General features: G+C 34.5%; 1 protein-coding gene across 1 annotated transcript in view; it reads right to left on the bottom strand.

Annotated features, from left to right (window-relative positions):
• LOC106458768 (RNA-binding protein 38-like) overlaps nt 1-20,094 on the bottom strand; it is a 103,484-nt gene that overhangs the window by 67,819 nt on the left and 15,571 nt on the right. The window contains exon 2 of the mRNA XM_022385088.1: nt 3,388-3,514. Coding sequence (XP_022240796.1) covers nt 3,388-3,514 — 127 coding nt within the window. The remainder of the gene's footprint in view (nt 1-3,387; nt 3,515-20,094) is intronic.

Genomic DNA, 20,094 nt, shown 5'->3' with positions numbered 1-20,094 from the left:
ACACACGTTGATCAAAGTGTAGATTGATCTGGATCTCCCTTGAAATTAGACTTCGAGATTAAAAAAATTTCGGAATACTAAATTTATTTATTACTTCCATTACTGCACACCTATCTATTCACCTTGATAAGAACACATTTTCAGCAACTTATAAATGTTTCATAGCATATTACGGTTATACAGTAATCAAATCATTTCGATCACAATCCATTTTCCCACACGGTATGAAAGCTGAAATGTTTAATAATAATAATAATAAAATCATCAAAAAAATTTATAATTAACCATACCGGATTGAATACTCGTCATTCTTGAAAATCTTTAAATAAGAAACTATAGTGAGTTCATCATATCAAAAAGTTTATTCTTTTAAGAAATGCAAATGTTTTGTCAAAAATTGCGGGCCAAGTGACCACTGTAACTCCAAGAACATTGTGTACGAAACAAGTTGTTCAATGTGTGTGTGTCAACTTATATTGGAAACATGAGATTTATAACATTTTTAAATTCAAGAAAAACTTCATCGCCGAAACACAATCTTCCTATCCCAGAGGGCCTGGAATGAATCAGAGTGGCTGGCATGGATCAGAGGGCATGGAATGGCCTAGTGGTGAGAGTGCTGATCTGAGAATCAGAACGTTCCAAGGTTCCCGTCTTTATTCCGTTAAACACGCTCTAAAAGTTTAAGTGTGGGTGGATTATAAGAGTAACAGTCAATCTTGCTATTGGTTCAAAACCTGACAAAAGCCTTTGTGGCGATGAGTGCTGCTTACTGGATGCCTTCCCTCTGGTCTGTCGTCTGTAGTTCAAAAGTATGGACAGCTTTATCTGAACCTTAGGCGTTGAGTTCACCTGCGCATAGTTGTTGAAAGTACCAATATCCCAGATGATCTATCACAATACAAACACTACAAAAGTCTAGCGGTAAGTTTACGGACTCACAAGGCTAAAATCAGAGGTTCGATTCCCCCGCAGTGAACAGAATGGAGTGCATATAGCCCATTGTGTAGCTTTGCACTAAGAAAACAGCAACAACTCTATAGCCCCCCCCCCCAGTAGCTAAAAACAGAAGAGACACAGCGCATTTTGTGGCTTTGCGCTTAACAACAATCAAACAACATTACAACAATCTTACATTTTAAACTGAAAATATAAAAAAAAGCCTTGATGATAAATATATATATAAATTAACTTTTTTTATTAAATATTAACTAATGAATTCGTGATAGTTTATATGTAACTGAATTATATTTTGATTTCATAAATGATCAGGATACATACAGTACTCGAGATAATTTTACTGAATTCCAAATCCCAAAGTTGTCCTTTAAGGTGTTAGATTATTTGAAAGAATTTATATCACGACATCTCAATTAATCGTTCTTTAATTTTTTTGTATTAAAACTGTGGTATGGAACAGACCATTGAAGACTTTCTTTTTTTACTTATATTTGAATGCATTTAAGGTATATTTTTATCTCTATCATGTCTATGCTCCTCGTAAGAAAATACTAGAAACTAGAACGTAGAGTATATGAGAAAATATGCTTTTATTGCGTTTTAGAAGATAAATGTTCTAACATAATAATAAAAGACGCCCAGAAGTTAATGTTGTATTTCACTACTAGGCTCAACCTTTGGTGTTAATCACCGCCTTCTATCTGTTACCAATACTGGTCACTTATTGTTGGTACAAATCTGATATGATTGACGTTACACTTCTTGCAAAGCAGTGTTAAGTTAGAGAAGTTTCACGGTCGTTCATTATTCTTAGACGTTCCAGGGCAGTTCAAATTGGTTCAGACAGAAGCTCTTGGCTGGCCAATGTTAATGTGTTTTAGACGCGGTGTGTGGTATGGAATGACATAATGCATTTTCATGTTGAAAGAGGTATTGCTTTTTCACATAAAATTCTATCCATGCAGGCAGGGGAGCATTATCTAGGATGTTACAATACGACAAGGCATCCATAATCCTCTTATCTATTGCCAGTGAACCAAGTCCAAATCAGTTAAAACAGTCCCACACTATCCTCACCGTTCTCCACAGCTGGGATAACACAATAATATCTAAAGCATTCTCTAAGTTTCCGTCAAACTCACACATGTCCATTCGAAGCAAGTAAAGAGTAGCGGGATTTGTCGCTCCACGTGACGGTCTTTCGTTGATACTTGAGGTGCCATGAGAGCCAACGTCTTGCTTTAACAGCTGTAATGCTTGGCTTATGGGTCGTAGCTCGTCGTTAAATTCCGACAGTGTGCACACAGCAGATGTACTGACTTGTTGTTTTGTACTCTTACTAAAGTCCTAGATGCTGGATTTAATGTCAAATTTGTAATTTCTCTTTAAACGTGTTTATGATGTTCATTACTGTAACATATTTTGACAGTTTTGTGTAAAGCTTCCCGAATATTATTATTTTCAAATTTGTACACCGTTTTATATTTACTATTAGACATTTACGAAACTAAGTAAATCATACTGTCCAAAATTATTAAGCTTAATTAATTATTATAAATAAAGATCTACATTAGAAAGAAAATATTTCAGTTTGTTGCAAGTTCTGCAAAACCTAAATAACCAATAAGCTTTAAAATTTTTGTATAAAAATGAAGGCACGTAATTATTTGGCGAAGAAAGTCCATAACCTTGGAAAGAAAATTTTCGATGTTTATCAAAACTAACCATTTCAACAAAATTAATACTTAGTTTTATGTCTAAGTCTAAGTAATTTGTTGTATATCCATAGGCCTCAATCACGGAAGAAAAAAGACCCCTTTACAAAACTAGTACATTTCATATTAAGGCTACAGATTTCTTTGACTTAATTATAACAATCATATTATTTTTCTAGTCGGAAAACGATATGTATGATAGTAATTAGCGTCTCTTGGACCTTTGTAAGACGTCCACTCCTCTTCTTAATATATGATGAAATTTGTCTCCACACCTCGTGGTACAGATTGATGACTTTGTAAAGATTTTCTGTTTTCCAATTCATCAAGATATATGGTGGTAATACTTTGATTATTCAAAGTAAATAAATCTGAATTTAAGACGTTTTTCATGCATAAAAATAACATTTGTATTATTCTTTAAATACTCAACTGATTAAAGAGCTGTCTTGGATACAGATATGTTGTCTTTAAAGATCAACTGTGACAACAGTAAATGTAACTTTAGCTTTCATTGTAATGCTCAAACTTTTGAATAACACTGTTTTTCTCTCGCTCTCTCTGTATATATATGTGTGTGTGTGTATGTGTGTGTGTATATATATATGTGTAGGTGTTTCTTTATGTGTGTCTGTGATTTCATAAGTATGTTATAGGAAACTTGTTAAGACTTACACAGGTAATATATTCACTGGCGTAATGTATACGTTACCATTTACTGCATTACCCTTTGGTTTGGCCCCGAGGTATGCTAGATTAACATTAGCTTTCCTCCCATCGATGACAGGATTGGCATCTTTAACTGCCCTTTCAGCCGCTGACCGATCCGACATGGTAACCTACAGATACCAATAAATAACAATTTCAAACCTACATAGAAGAAATGTACAAACCACATAAAGAAACACTAAATTTCCTGGTAACACCTGTGATGATATATTTTTTATTCAGGTATATTCAGGTAAACTTTCTGTATGTAGTTAGTGGCATCCTTGTAAGCTTACGTTAATTCTCTACCTCAGAGAAAGACTTCATAACAAAACACATATTCCATAGACTTTTACTTGCTTGATCCTGTTTCTATATCATACCCTCTTGGAGTGGGGCTATAGTTATTCCAAGAGGTGGTACAGGGACTTATACAAAGTAGTATGAGTTTGTGTTTGTCTTATTTGAATACATTTATTGGAAATTATCGTTGACATAGGTAATATAAGTATTGTGGTGTACCACTCTAGAACTATGATCTGACATAAAGGTGGAGTTTTTAAATAATATGTGAATTACGATTACTCTGTGCTTGTCCTGTGCGGATGTTTCAGCAGCTAGAAGGTAGAAGTTGGAAGCCGAACAGTTAAATAAAGACACATTTATTACTTGTTTTTTTTCTTTTTCATTTGTACACTTATGTGGATATATTTGATTTTATGTTCAAGTTTATTTTAACTCTGCATAACATTTCCGGAACCTGTGTTTTGTGGATGATCGATGCTTTTCTGTTAAATATCAATGTCCCTAATTACCACACACTAACGACATGAGAACTCCCTATCTATGTGTAATTGTGTTTCTTTGTGTATGTATGTGTATTTGTATTTGTGCCTTTGTGTTTTTCTGTGTGTATGTACGTATATTTGTATTTGTGCCTTTCGGTTTCTCTGTGCGTATGTTTGTACGTTACGTCTGCGTGTCTGTCCTTATGTGTTTCCGCGTTTGTTTATGCGTGTATACATATATTTGCGAAGTTTTGTGGACAAGTGTTTCACAGAAATATCCAAAAGATCTTGAGACTATCATGCGAAAGGTAAATTAACACTTAACAGTGAATCAGTCTGTCAATCTAGCATAGAATGCCTAAAGTTATCATTAACATGACTCATGCATCTCTTAGACTAATGTTTAAAGGCTGACTTACACTTTTCAATCTATTTGTAATAGTTTACTAAACTTGGTGAAATAACTCTTCAATTTATTGAATACACTTAGCTAAAGCACGAGAGTTCATTAAGATTAAGGTCGATATTTATGTCAGGCTTACACGCACTTGTTGGTTGAGGGGTTCCTACTCCTTTATCGTTATAAACTCGTAAAGACCAATACGAACTCACATATTCTCACTTCGATCACCATTTATAGTAAGGAATGAAATCACAAAGGCCCTTATTGTGCCTCCTCTTCTTACACACATTGTATAGCACATTACCACTGTTATACTGTTCTATCTGCAGTTCTTAAGGCAATGAAGAAAATACGGGAAAGTGAGGACGAAATTAACGACTAAATCATCAGTTTATTTTACACATTTGCAAAAAAAAAATTTGTTTTGGTAAACCCTAACAATTCAGTATCGCATACGATATTATATATATAAAAAAAGTCGCTTACAACGTAAGTTAGTAGTACTCTGCGCTCTATGATGTTAAAGTCAGGTAATAAAACATAAGTCCAGAACGACCACTAGATTTTTCATCGCTGTTGTCTATGTTAACCTGTGTATCTTTATTTTATAAGTGGGTGGTGTGGGAATATCAGAAATACACCAATGTTGATGCTTTAAGCGACGATTTGCGTGGCAACTAGAAAGGAAGTTATCCGATTTCCGTAAGTCTTCTAAGGTACTTTGTTTGAACCTTCTGGGACTGAATTATAATCCACTCCTTATAATGCTGGATCCAACTTAATAATATCCTATTTCCAACATAGATGTAAAAGTTCGCGTCATTGAAATGATTTAAATTCATCTTTGAGAAGAAGACAGCTAGTTATTGTGTGAAAGTAAGACAGTCACATATTGTACATCATCCGTTTGAAATGACCGTATACCTTCTTTATACACTCCACATTATCGCACTTGGAGCACACGTTATAGTTTCCCATGCTACAACTTTCGGATGAACATACATAGAACACGTTCGGAGATTTAAACTGTGTGTTCAAAATCATCGTACATGGAATACTCTTACAAAAATTTCAAAGGTTTAATCCCTTAGAGCTGATTTGAGTTGGAAAGGTCATGACAAAAATACTCCAAACCAAATAAACACATACTAGAGTAGCCGTGTAGTAATTTTTATACAGTCCCTTGGGGAAAACTCTTTTCAAGCTACTGACTCCCTTTCAAGATCAAAACCATGTCTTTATTATATATAAAATTGGCTAAACTTAAATTTAGAGCCCTTATTAAGCCTCAATACGGGCAATCATTGCATGCACTAGCTGTTTTAATTTTTTTTTACTAGTCAAGGTGCTAAACATGATTTCCAGGTAGTTTTTACTACAGAACACCTACATCTCTAATCCCAACATTTTCTAGCAATAGACGACATAAAACACTTTATGTAATGAATAATATACGTCACCACAGGCTTCTCAATACATCCATGTAATAGACACTGGAACATTTTAAACTATTCACGTATGATAAATTACAACTGTACAGTCATCTTTGCTACATTACTGCCCCTAGTGGTACAGCGGTATGTCTGCGGACTTATAATACTAGAAATCGGATTTCGATACCCGTTGTGGGCAGAGCACAGATAGCCCATTGAGTAGCTTTGTGCTTACCTTCAAAAGAAACAAACCTACACTATTGATCTAATTTTATCGTATAAAAACTCATGTAAACGTATCCTACACTCCCTGTTTAAAATAACACTATATAAAACAAGCTGAGTTAACTGTACATAGAATACACGTCTCCTACACTATACATGTAAGATAATCATACAATGAGCAGGATTTCGTACTTTCTATACTACACATCTAAAATTTTCACACATGGGACCCAATTTCATATCTTCTACAGTACACATTTGAAATAATTACATTTTAATATAATATGTTTATACACATTTCCTACACAATTAGATCAATCATACACAGAACACACATTCACATATCGTACATTACACACCTGAGATAACCATACATAGATCACACTTTCACATCTCCTACGCTACACGTCTGAGATAATCGCACACAAAAGTCAGTCAGCATGTTTGGTTTAGATCAGATGTCACTTTTATGCATTGTTACCTATTTTACCCTCAAAGCGCTAAGGTGTGTTATATTTACAAAGTTATCAGATATGATATGTTAATGAAAAAAATTAAAACAAGCGTGTTGAAAACTTGTTAGGATGAATTAGTTTTTAGCATGGGCCTGCTAAAATAATAACATTTCTAACTAATTTTTGATTAATATGAAATACATATATAGAGGTTGAGTACTTATATGAAAACTATTTTGGAGCTTCTCAAAGTCGCTACAGCCTATGTTACCACATCCAGTCTGACGGCCGTGCATCATAACAATAACCTTGCAACATAGTTTCCATTGCAAATCAATATAATGTCAAAAGTACACCATTAATCCCTGTGTGCTTTCCATCGTCCAGCCAATGTATAAGGACAAAGGTTTCTCAGTTTCCCATTTTAACAGTGAGATCGAACAGATATCAACAAGCACTGCATCTACCGTTTTAACCGGCATGTTTTTGTATGGAATAGCAGGGATATCAGCTTCATTCTCCAGCGCTTGAGCTATGCGACGGTAGAGCGAATAAGTCGTGGAAGCAGCTTGTATACCTGTGACTTGTGTCCCTTTTCCAGATGGAGGTTTTTCTTAATTATGCTGCGTACTGTTGCCTGGAACACATTGACGGGTTTTGTCACTAGGGATTCTTACCTGTTACAAAATGCTGTACTTTGTTTGCCACAGTGGTGGTGATACTTGTTGCAGGTTTCCTTCGGGATGGTCCTCGTTCCCCAACTTGATCCATATTCCTTAGTTTTCCCAATGTCATTAAGTACAAGAGATATTCCCGTCTTGGAAATTATAAATCCCTAATCTGAAAGCATATTTACAACCTGAATGTATGAATAGTTTACGTTGGACTGTTACATACCGTTTACACGTGGGAAAATTTTTTTGGCGGCATTACACTTGCCCCCAGTGGCACAGCTTTATGTCTGCGGACTTAAAACACTAGAAACCGGGTTTCGATACCCGTGGTGGGCAAAGCACAGATAGCCCATTGTGTAGCATTGCGCTTAACTACAAACGAACATTACACTTCGTACGTAACATCAAACAATGTCAAAGTGAGTTCGAATACATGCCGTCCTACCGCGACTGTATATCGGCTGTGATTATCACGATACTTTTTGATTTGCATATTCAAATATTTTAGTATAACTTACTCAACCCCCTGTGTCATATTTTCCAATTATGATATTCATTTACGTGGTTATTAATTAAAAGTCATATACCGTTAATTATGTTCAATAACTTAAAAATATTAAAAATAATATATATATATATATTCAAATAATAATTTTTTAGTCCTCAGACATTTTTATTCCCCCCCCCCCACTGATACAGCAGTTAGTTTCTGGACGTTTAATGCTAAAAATGGGGTTTCGATACTCATGGAGAGCACAGCACAAATAGCCCATTGTGTAGCTGGGTGCTTAAGAACAAAAAAAAGCAGCCGCCTTTTTCTATACTTTGGAATGGAAAAAAGAGAGACTGTAAGCTGAAAAATAAAAGATGATATTATTTTTTCTTATCATAGATTAGTGATTAAATATTTTAAATTTCTAAGCGCTGACCAGAATATGGTTGATCATTAACTACTCAAAAAGACCATAAAAGTTATATCCGTCAGGCTTAGCAAAAGATAGTCTTACAGAAAAACACAACTCAGATTGGATAAATAGTAAAGTCGTAGCAAAATACAAAAATTACATGTATTTTTCATGAGTTATTGTGGACCCTTGGAGACAAATAACATAAGCATAAATAGGCCCTACTACTGCTATACTAACAGAATACCACGTGCTATTATCATAACTATATTTAAATAACATATATTATGCACATAATTTAGAGGCCAAAGTATGACAGAGTTTTAACCATTTATTTGTCTGGTGTATCAATAATATGCTTTAAAAATATAACGTATATTCATTTTATCCATTAAATATGACCTAAAGTTTCTAAAAATAACAAGAAAACTACTAAAGCATGACAGTTTTTATTTTAGTTGACAAATACTTTGAAGCTTTCTGACGATGTCGCAAGGATACAAACGTCAGACTTGAGGTAAATGTTAAAATGATTTCAAAATTCGTGATATATCCTCAATATCTCATCAACAAAATGTGTTACAATATACCTCACTCTTAAATAACTCTCAACCAAACGTATTATAACATCAATACTTTTAAGTAACTCTCAACCAAATGTGTTACAATATATCTCACTCTTAAGTAACTCTCAATCAAACGTGTTATAACATCTATACTTTTAAGTAACTCCCACACTTATAATATCTCCCACACTTGAATATCTCTCAGACAATTAGCTATACACAAATACCTATTTGATTTATCATAAGAAAATAAAAGTTTGAAGTTTTCTGACTTTCATAAAAGATTCCTTTCACTTTATGTTGATATTAATATTTATTTGAAACGTATTTCCTCATGTGTGTGTGAATGTTTTACAGTTATTATGTTACGGTTTATACTACTTCAAGTGAAAATACTCTCACTGCGACATCAAAAGTTTGCAGACCTCAAATTATCTTTCCATATGATAAAGTTAAAAAGTTTGCAGTCTTCAAACTTTCCTTCTATACCATAAAGTTAAAAAGTTTGCAGTCTTCAAACTTTCTTTCTATACCATAAAGTTAAAAAGTTTGCAGTCTTCAAACTTTCTTTCTATACCATAAAGTTAAAAAGTTTGCAGTCTTCAAACTTTCCTTCTATACCATAAAGCTAAAAAGTTTGCAGTCTTCAAACTTTCTTTCTATACGATAAAGTTAAAAAGCTTGCAGTCTTCAAACTTTCCTTCTATACCATAAAGTTAAAAAGTTTGCAGTCTTCAAACTTTCTTTCTATACGATAAAGTTAAAAAGCTTGCAGTCTTCAAACTTTCTTTCTATACGATAAAGTTAAAAAGTTTGCAGTCTTCAAACTTTCTTTCTATACGATAAAGTTAAAAAGTTTGCAGTCTTCAAATTCCCTTTCTATACGGTTTTTAGAGTTATAAGCCTTCAAACTTATCGCTGAGTAATATATTTAGTTAAAATAGGTAACAATATTTATCATCAACTTAACTAAATTAAATCAAAAATTTATTTTTAAAATGGTCACCGAATCAAAATTGCATTCCATTATCTTCTGAGATTGCAAGCTCTCAAGTAATACACAGTATTTTCCCGTTAAAAATAATCAGCCAATTGTATTAATGTATTTCCTATATTTTATAAAACTCTCAACCAACTTCATGACAATATTTCTACTTTTCCTAATCTCAACCAATTCCAACGCAGTAAAAATATTCTTGTAAACGTTTTTGCACGTATAATTATGAAATATTTTAATTAAATTGATTTAAATAATGATCACTTGGTCTTCAGTTTGCGTAATAATTAGGTCATGTGAGCCGGCGTTTAATTCCGGATGTTTGGGCACAAATAGATGAGAATGTTTCCACATTTCTCTTACACGGCATGCCAGTCCATCACAGTAACCCCAGCTTTCAGCTGTTACCCATTTTACAGTTCGGTAGACTGAAGCAATTAAGGTAAAGTGTCTTGTCTAAGGAGAGAACGACAAGACGCACACAAGCCTCAAACCCACAACGTTTCGATTATGAGTTCTAAGCATTAACCACTAGATCACGTCATTCCTAACTATGCTGAACCATATGTTTGTATAATCAACTTTGTTATACACATTCCTACAGTTACCAAGTGTAACGTATTCCAATCTACTGTAAAAAAGGTTTACAGAAAATTCCTTATCTGTTTTTGACAATTATAAAAATCAGTTGAACTTTTTTTAATATTGTTATCGTGTTATTATTTAATACCTATACTCGTTTATACGTGTAGGCAAAAATGAGAGTAGCTCATGTATCGGATCAAGAGATGTTTATTTAATTATGTATATTCAGTTTTATAATTGTCATTTGAAGTTGAAGAATTAGATGGAAATGAAGAAACATCAGAAAAACATAATGGATACAAATGAATCTAGGATGCATGCTACAGAGTGGGAACGATAAAAATGTCCTTATGGAATATTATCTGCATACTTAGGACTCACACAACAGTTGGGATATGCCACCTCTCAGATTTAACTCCCCTTTAATTCAAGTTAAAATTAGGAACAGATGTAGGTGCTTCAGACTACAACGTCCTTTACCTAAAATATTCAGTTTATAACGCCCACAAACATTCATATAACATTAAACCTAACCAAGCCTAAGAAGCTCAGCCGTATATAACTTTGCGGCTGTCAAACACAGTCCAATACGTGGTATTGTAACAGGTACAACTACCGCCAACATTTGGCTCAAATCAATACGAGATCGTAAATAGTATCAAATCGCGTCGTGTTTCTGTTGGTTCAGTTGGTCACTGGAGTAGTTACACCTTGTTGAGGAGTAGCTCCTCTCGTGAATAATATCAAAGTTCTATAACCTTGGAGAAATCGGTGCAAATAGATACGCATTCACTTAAATGCGCGCACGCAATTGATTGTGTACAGCTGTAACTCCTCTAAAAATAAACAAAACAGATGTAAAAGAACCCAATCTTGAAAATAAAATAAATTTAGTATGTGGTCGAAATGTGTTGTTAGAAAAGAAATCTGAGGATAATTTGGGTTAGAACTGAAATTTCCAACCTGAACAGCACTATATGTGACATAGAGACCCCTAGATTTTAGGTATAGAAATTCTTAATTTTTAATTATTGACCAAAGAGAGAGAACAACCAGTCATCAGCAGTCACCGCCACAAGAACTTTATTTGGCTCTTTGAACTGGATAACCGTATTGACTTTCATTTTTATAACTTGTCGAGCCTTGGACCCTTTAATCCGTAGCCCTATATGCTAACCATTAGACCACGCTTAGCTAGTGGGTTAGAAACCCATTTCACTGAATATATCATATTCATAAGATAGAGAGAGATGGCATCAAAAATAAAAGAGAAACACGATTGTAGCTTCAGCTGTTTATTATTAAATGGGAAAATTGCATTGCATTTGGGAAAGAAAACTGTAAATCAATGAAAAGCAAGACGCGGTGGGTCATTTTTAGAGTTACGAGATTTTATCAGAAAAACTTTTGTTAAATACACATATAGCTCCTTTGTATAGAAGTGTCTTTATGATACTTCAAAACTGATAAGGTGATTTTGGAATAACAAAATAAAACAAGTTATTTCAACACTAGAGTAAAAATATATTTACATTGGATTTTATTAAAACATATTTTAATCCATATGTACTGAAGATCATGTACTTAAAACATTAACTAAAAATGTAAATCTCATATAATTAATAGAGCAACAATGCTACTTTGAACTGGATTCGTAGATACAGCATAGGCAATGAACATCTGATTGTCTGTGATCAGTCATCACCACATGTCTTAAGTTTTAAGTTTGTCTTATCTTTAAAGTTTCTAATTGCCTTGTCCGCTAATAAGGAAAAGGTACAGTGTTTTGTCCGCTAATAAGGGAAATGTACAGTGTTTTGTCCGCTAATAAGGGAAATGTACAGTGTTTTGTCCGCTAATAAGGAGAAAGGTACAGTGTTTTGTCCGCTAATAAGGGAAAGGTACAGTGTTTTGTCCGCTAATAAGGGAAAGGTACAGTGTTTTGTTACATCTCGAGAATGCTCCAAGTTCTTTGTCCGAATTTTGAAACTTCCAAGTCTTAATTCATTTTTAATTGCTCTTGCTTGCAACTAGGGAGTAGGGCAATTTTTATGTTGTGGTAGCCTTGCTGTGTACCCTAAAATTAGTAAAATGTTTCAAAGTGTCAGGGGAAATTTTCGTGTTATTATGGTTTTCTTCCTCACCAGTTTTTACTATACTTCCGGTGACCTAGACAGTAGGTTGCGGTTCACATTTCTGAAAGCAAATTCATTCATCAGATTATAATTTTACATTAATAGTGCACATTAATATTTCCAGTTATAATCTAACGTGATATACCTCTAAATTAAACAATAACTGTTGGGAATTCTTTGCCTGTTCCACTATTACTATCATCATGGCATCGTTTTGTGTTGGATCATCAGTTCTGTAACACGCAAGTACAATAAACCATGATTTAAGATAATGTTATTCTACCAGATTGATTTCAGATATGTCACCCACATTTTAACATAGGAATAGCATGTAAAAGTTTGATTTTTTTTTTTTGAATACCGAATATTTCACCTGCCCCTAATATGAAAATTAATAGTATATTTTTCTCTTGTAATTCGGAGATAAAATTACACTGGGCAGCAAAAAATAAAAAATACAAATTATCTGTTACTAGAAAAAGTGCAACTGTTTTCGAGTAATTTGACGGTGCTGATTCTAAAATCATGTTGAAAATTACTGATCACCTGTAGTTTTGCCCCCCATTGGCACAGCGGTATGTCTGCGGACTTACAACGCTAGAAACCGGGTTTCGATACCCGTGGTGGGCAGAGCACAGATAGTTTTCGAGTCATGATAGATTTATTTAAAATATTCATATATATATCACGAAAATAATATTTGCTTTAGTAAGTATCCATTCTTGAGGGTGATGTTCAGTACCTAATTCTTCCATTAGTGCATCAATATTTGTACAGAAACACATAGTATATTGCATGCTGTAGTGTTTTGTTTGTTTGTTTTGAATTTCGCACAAAGCTACACGAGGGCTATCTGCGCTAGCCGTCTCTAATTTAGCAGTGTAAGACTAGAGCTTGGGTTACTCTTTTACCAACGAATATTGGGATTGACCGTCACATTATAGCGCCCCCACGGCTGAAAGGCGAGCATGTTTGGTGGGATGGGGATTCGAACCCGCGACCCGCAGATTGCGAGTCGATTTCCCTAACCACCTTGCCATGCCGGGCCGTATGCTGTAGTGAGAAGCAAGCCTTTGATGGCGACTTCGATAAATTGAAAGGTTTGTCCCTGGAGCTAATACATTTTATTACTGTAAACGAAAGTTCTCCATGCTGTTTGACAGAGACAAGTTACAAATCAGATCATTTAGCTCTTCTTGTGTGATCAGATGAGACCGTTTTTGTTGAGGTACCACAGGAATAGAATTGCTCGATGAAGAGGATGAAGATGATTCATTGTCTTCTTCGCAGGATAACTCTTCTGTTTCCCCATTCGCTGGTGATGTGGCACTTGGAGACCATCCCTACGAGATACTGGTTTAATTGCAGATGGAATATCTGGATATTTAATGTATTGTTTAGTTTTGCCTGAATATCCAGAAACCATAATCGTGCAAAAATAACAGTTAATTAAATTATCTTTGGGCTCACGCCATGTCATGGGAACTTTAAATGGCATACTTGCTGTCTTTTTTTTCAGCCACTGTGTCAAGCCAGATGTGCAAATTGTACAACATACATGTGGAGCCCAATGTTTTTCTTGGGCACCGATTTTACACCCAAAATAGTGGTAGTAAACCACCTTTACCTTGTTGTAATGTTTTTCCTTCGCGAAACCGTAATATATTTTCCACAACTGTTTGGGTGATTTTTGCACTTTTGGACTTTACTTGATCTGGAGACAGCCAGCATTTCAAATGATCTTCTAAAAAGATATAAAAGAATTTACGTTTACACAACTTGAGTTAAAAAGATTAAAAAAACATTGTTTTGCAGAATTTGATTATATCGCGGGTATGATGTGAAGAAGAAAATTGGACTTTGTTTTAACTGTGCGCGAAGTGAGGCGAAGTGACGAAATGAGTGAGAGAGAGAGGCATCTGACTCCGCCCTTTTTATGCTCAGTGAAGGGATTTCTCAAATGTTCTAGCAAACTGAACACGTCAGGGTTTCTTAATTAAACTGTCCAATTAAACTTAATTTCTCCAGTAGCAAATGTTTTGTTGTCCAGTGTTATTTTTATCATTTTTCTCTGATTCTCAAAAATAAAATAGTCTATCCATGTGGGCACTTTAATTGACTTCTCATCAACATATAACCAGAAAACTTACACTTAGATAAACAAGAGCAATCAGGGAGATTGCATACCCTCGACCCGCAACTCCTTTTCGAGATTTCATGCTTTTATATTGGATAACGTCAAATTTCATCTTCGAAAACTCAGAAAACCCTTCTCAGATCCAGAATAATCAACGATCCGGATCATTTTTTGCAGTGTGATGAAGAGTCTCAACCTTAATGTGTCCATAAAATTTGGTACAAATCCGATCACACTTTACAGAGTTATTAACTCTAAACCTTGAAAATGCCCTATTTCACCATTATAAAAATGCTTCAAAGTAATCCAGAATCCGGAACCATACTTGGATCCGAGCCAAAGTTGAGGAGAACTGTCCCATATGGACTTTCCATCTTGTGTAAAAGTTTCGTGTACATCGGTTTATCAGTTTTCGAGATGCGTGCGCGAAAACACGGACAAACAGACAAACACACACACAGACATGGACTTGATTGCAATATACTCCCCCCTCCTTCCAGGAGCGAGGGTAATTACTACCAAGTTTGATTAAAGACCATAAAAATGAAGTTACAAACTACAATGAAAGAAGCAGACACAGAAACAAAAGTTTAACGTATATACTTGAATTTGGAACGATTTGAAATTAATGCATTTATGACCATCTGTAAAGTTATATGCAAAGTTTTCAACGTCCTCAAATAAAATAAAAGTATCTTTTTCAAACATTTTGTATCAATTAAAATGGTTTTACTTCCGTTGTAAAAGCTGCAGTTAGCAAATGAAGTAAGAAACATTTCATATTTAAATCGAAAATTAGTTTCTGGATTTCACTGAAAAAAGTTGGTTTGTCCTCTTTTTTACCAGTTTGTTGATTTAGCGATAAGTTTATGGACTTAAAATGTTAAAATTCGGAATTTGATTCCCCGTGGTGAACAGAACACATATAGGCCATAGTTTACCATTGTGCTAAAAACAAACTGTTGTGCTATCGTTAGTGAAGCATGTTAAATTAATTGGTTACCCTGCTGTTCAAAAGGTTATTCAAGCCATAAAACAACATACTTAATATATATAAGATTTGACCATAGAAACAGTAATTCATAACAAATAAAAATTACTGTGGTTTCTCTTACTAAATCTCACACCAAAAATGGATGAATAAAAAACAAACCATACCAAATAATAATTTGTTACAATGTTCCTTGGTACTCATGTGTACGAAGCCAATATAAGTATAATAATTAAAGTTACAAATTTGTGTCAAAATAGAAAACAGACGACATATTACACAGATAAGATAAAGAATTTACAAAAAGTAAACACACAACAATAGATGCCATGTATGAAAAACTTTGGAATTTTTCTTAAGTTACAAATAAAATAAATATTTTTCACTATTTGCTTTCGCATTGCATGCATTTCATTTATACGTGAGGTATCTATAAAATAGATAGTTTTATGAACACAAAGCTGCGCTGTGAACTATCTGCAATGAGCCCAACGCAACAGGGATCGAACTCTAAATCTTGGTATTATAAGTCATAAATATTACTATGAGTCACCGGGGGCGGAGGTGAACCGAAAGTGAACTAACATCCTTTACCAGAATCAACTAACAACGTAAAAAGATTGGCACCAAAATTCAAATTATTTATTGAGGCTCTCATCAACAGATTGTAAAATGTACTCCATTTTATGCTTTAACCGCATAGAGTAAAGCTTTAAAAGCAGACATTTTGTTTATTTGTTTTTTTTTATTTAACTTGCGAGGAGGCTCACTTATACCTTGAGTTACGTCTACTTCAATGTATTTTCTATACACACGTACTTTATTTGACGAAATAATGCCATGGAAATCCTTTTGCTCCACTCTGTCATTTTAAATTGGCTTTTTCTAACAAACACATTAGCTTAAAGCATTTAAATGGTTTAATTTTCAAGACTCTGATTTTAGATACATGTATACATGGTGAATGAGATGTAATTCATACATGAAAATGTTTCTAGGTAATTTAACATTAAAAAGATAAAATAGTGTTATGTCTTTAATTCGAACTCAGGAAAAGAAAAAATAGCTGGTACAAACAATGGATACAAAATAACCCAGTACTTAACAAAATTAAAAGTTATACGTTATTAGAACAGCATGGCTAGGTGGTTATGACGCTCGGGTCGCGGGTTCGAATCCCCGTCCCACCAAACATGTTCACCCTTTCAGCGGGGCGTTTTAATGTAACGGTCAATCCCACTATTCGTTGGTAAAAGAGTAACCCAAGAGTTGGCGGTGGGTGGTGATGACAAGCTGCCTTCCCTCTAGTCTTACACTACTATATTAGGGACAGGTAGCCCTCATGTAGCTTTGCGCGAAACTCAAAACAACCAACCAACATTATTGGAAATTAAAATAATTCAAATTGTTTTAAACATTAAACATTCTACCTTCAATAAAATTTAAGAACATAAAACCGAATTCGTTTACAGGTTGCAGTTATCTAACAATTCTGTGATAAATCGTTAAAAAACGATTTAACATCGTTCTCTGTATCGAATGTTACAACTGTTTCTGTAATTTTTGCAGAAGATGTGTGGTCAGTATAGAAAGAGATGAACCATATGTTACATTCTTCCGTCTCCATTTTTGAAACTCTTCCATTATGCGTCCTCTTTATACTCAAAGTTCTGATACTGCATGTGTTTGTGTGCATTATGGAGTCGATTATGTCGTGTTTTTATTAGGGAAAAATCACATTAAGGCCGGAAGTTTGGGGGTAAAACACAAACGAAAGACTTAGTACTGTCGCTGCAGTTCTGTTAGCTGGAAAAAACTAGAGCACTTTAATGTGTCACAACTTCCTTGAATTAGAGCAACTATACATACATTTTATAGTCGGTGGTAGAAAATATTGATCAGTAAGTCCAATGACAGTATGAAGATGGCGTGTTAAGAAGCAATGACATTACCAAAGTTAAATATCTTGTTATTGTTTTCTGATGGCGTGAATTTATTTGCTTGTTTCATATTTTTGAGCACAGTTACTCAAAGACTATTTGCGTAGCCGTTCCTAATTTTGAGCTGATAGACAAGAGTGAAGGCAGCTAGTCAACAGCACCCACCGCCAACGCTTGAACTATTATTGTCTTATCGAATAGGGTGGATTGACAGTCATTCTTAGAACCCACGAAAAGCCCCAAAATGTGGAACACGTTTATGCGACAACTAATTGTTAATTATAACTCATCAGATTCATAGTCCGGGTAATCTAACCACTTGGCCATTCCCGGCCAACTGACAACGTAAAATAATGTAACACTCTCGGTAGAATATCTTATATTCAGACTTACTTTCATAAAAGTTGTAAAAAAGTACAATAATCCTAGAAGTTCAAGTTAGTGGTTAGCATGTGAGCTGAATGGCTGTTCAGAGACCCCAAGTTCACACATACCCATCCTTAGTTCATACATTTTGACCAGAGAGAGAGTAATCAGTTAAGCGCTCGCCGCTTTTTCTTAATTCAATAGCAGGATTGACCGTCACGGTTACAATACCGCCTATATCGGAAATTTCGGAGCTTGTACAGCAACATGTCGCGTTGAACTTGTTTTTTTGTAATTAAGCACAAAGCTACACAATGGACTATCTGTGCTCTGCCCATCACGGGTATGGAAACCTAGATTCTAGCGTTGTAAGTCCGCAGACATACCGCTGTGCCACTGGGGGGCCGTGTTGAACTTGGGTGATCTGTAGTCCGACACGCTAACTGGTAGATCACAATAAGGCAAACAATTTGATATATGCATGAACGTACACACATTATTAAACTAGAACAATCCTCAAAATTTGGTGAGGATATATATGGCTTGTTTTTTAGGTTGTTTTTGAAATACATCTCTTACCTGTAAGTCTGGTTATTAAAATCAGATATAGAAACTATATGAAAAATGATGTACATTCATGAACTCTGTAAACCATATCTCTATAACATATATGTTAATGAGTATATAAATATGAAACGGTTCATCTCATAACTGCATCATTTTATGATTAATGATATAGATATACATAAAAAATAATTTTCCAGATCCTGTTTGCCCAGTGAAAATATGGACACCATTTGTATGCATGTGAGAAGTTTTTCTGGGGCTACAGGTTTTATGGCGGGAACCAATCAAATGATCTATATCTAGATATCACCACGTCACCTGGATCATTTTTATAGATTGCTGTTAATCCTTTCGTGCTTGCGCCTCACGCAATTGTCTTAAGCAGGTAGAGTCAGAATACCAGGTGTCCTGATCTGGTTGGTAAAGCTATAAACATGCAGCTTTGATAGTTAATTCTGTGAAAGTTTTAGTCAGTCTAGTTTCAACTAAAAGTGTACAGTTTTGGTTTGTGTTTCAGTTAATAAAGTTGTACCTGCCAGTTGACCAAAGTGATTTAATTGGTAGTTTACCATTCTATCTTTAAGTTCAGTTCTTTCTCAGTTGAGCTTCAGTTTTATTTTAATAATGGCCATTTCCATCTTCAAACGTTAGCAACAAAAGTTAGTTGTTCTTGTAATAAACATTTTTTAATTCTTATACTGATTCACTTCATCACATGCACCTCTCTTCTACATCAAAACACATACACAGTAATGTGTCGTGTGGTTAAAACAATATGCTGCAGGACACACTGTATTACAGGAGTGATAGTTTAGCGATTTTTCATCTTCTGTATCTCGGACTATGGTAATACAAACTATTATATATTTCCAGAGAATGTGCTCTACTGGACTCTTACTTCACTTACCAAATTTCAAGGCAGTTCATTAAGAAATACCTGAGATATAACATCTCCAATTTTGATTAAGTTTCTTCCTATCTTTTTTTTCTTCGCTCCAAAAGTGCGGAGCTTTATTTGATAGAAAAACACACTTAACTTTTATGGATTTTCTTTTCAAATTTGGTACACTGAAAGATCTTTTTAACCTACAATTAGGAGCCTCATTTGGTGTAAATATAAGCTACAAGTGCAAAGTTATTCAACAAAACTACTCCAATTTGACGAACATATTTGCGCACGGCTACGCAAAAAGTCACGTAAGCCCTCTGTCTAGCATTTTTACTACAGCTTCACCTAAGAGTAAAAGTGGACCATTTTTAGTTTTTCGTCATTCAGATTACAAACAGCTGATTTATAGCAGCAAAACTATAAGGTGGAATAACGTATTGGTTAGGCCAAGCAAACTAGATTAGCAGTTTCTAGATCACGTTTTCAAAAGAATTATACGGGTGGACGGTAATTATTGATTATTCACTGCTAACTTTTCAGCGCAAATTTACTAAATGTTAACAAATTCTGTTGATTAAAGAGCGTTTAGCGTCAAGCGATATCAGCTTAGGGAATTAGCATAAATAATGATGCTTGATACTGCTGTACAGATTGG

The sequence above is a fragment of the Limulus polyphemus genome, unplaced genomic scaffold (genome assembly GCF_000517525.1).
Source record: "Limulus polyphemus unplaced genomic scaffold, Limulus_polyphemus-2.1.2 Scaffold511, whole genome shotgun sequence".
NCBI classification, from domain to species: domain Eukaryota; kingdom Metazoa; phylum Arthropoda; class Merostomata; order Xiphosura; family Limulidae; genus Limulus; species Limulus polyphemus.
The sequence above is the reverse complement of the archived record's forward strand: the minus strand, read 5'-3'. Positions and strand labels throughout refer to the sequence as shown.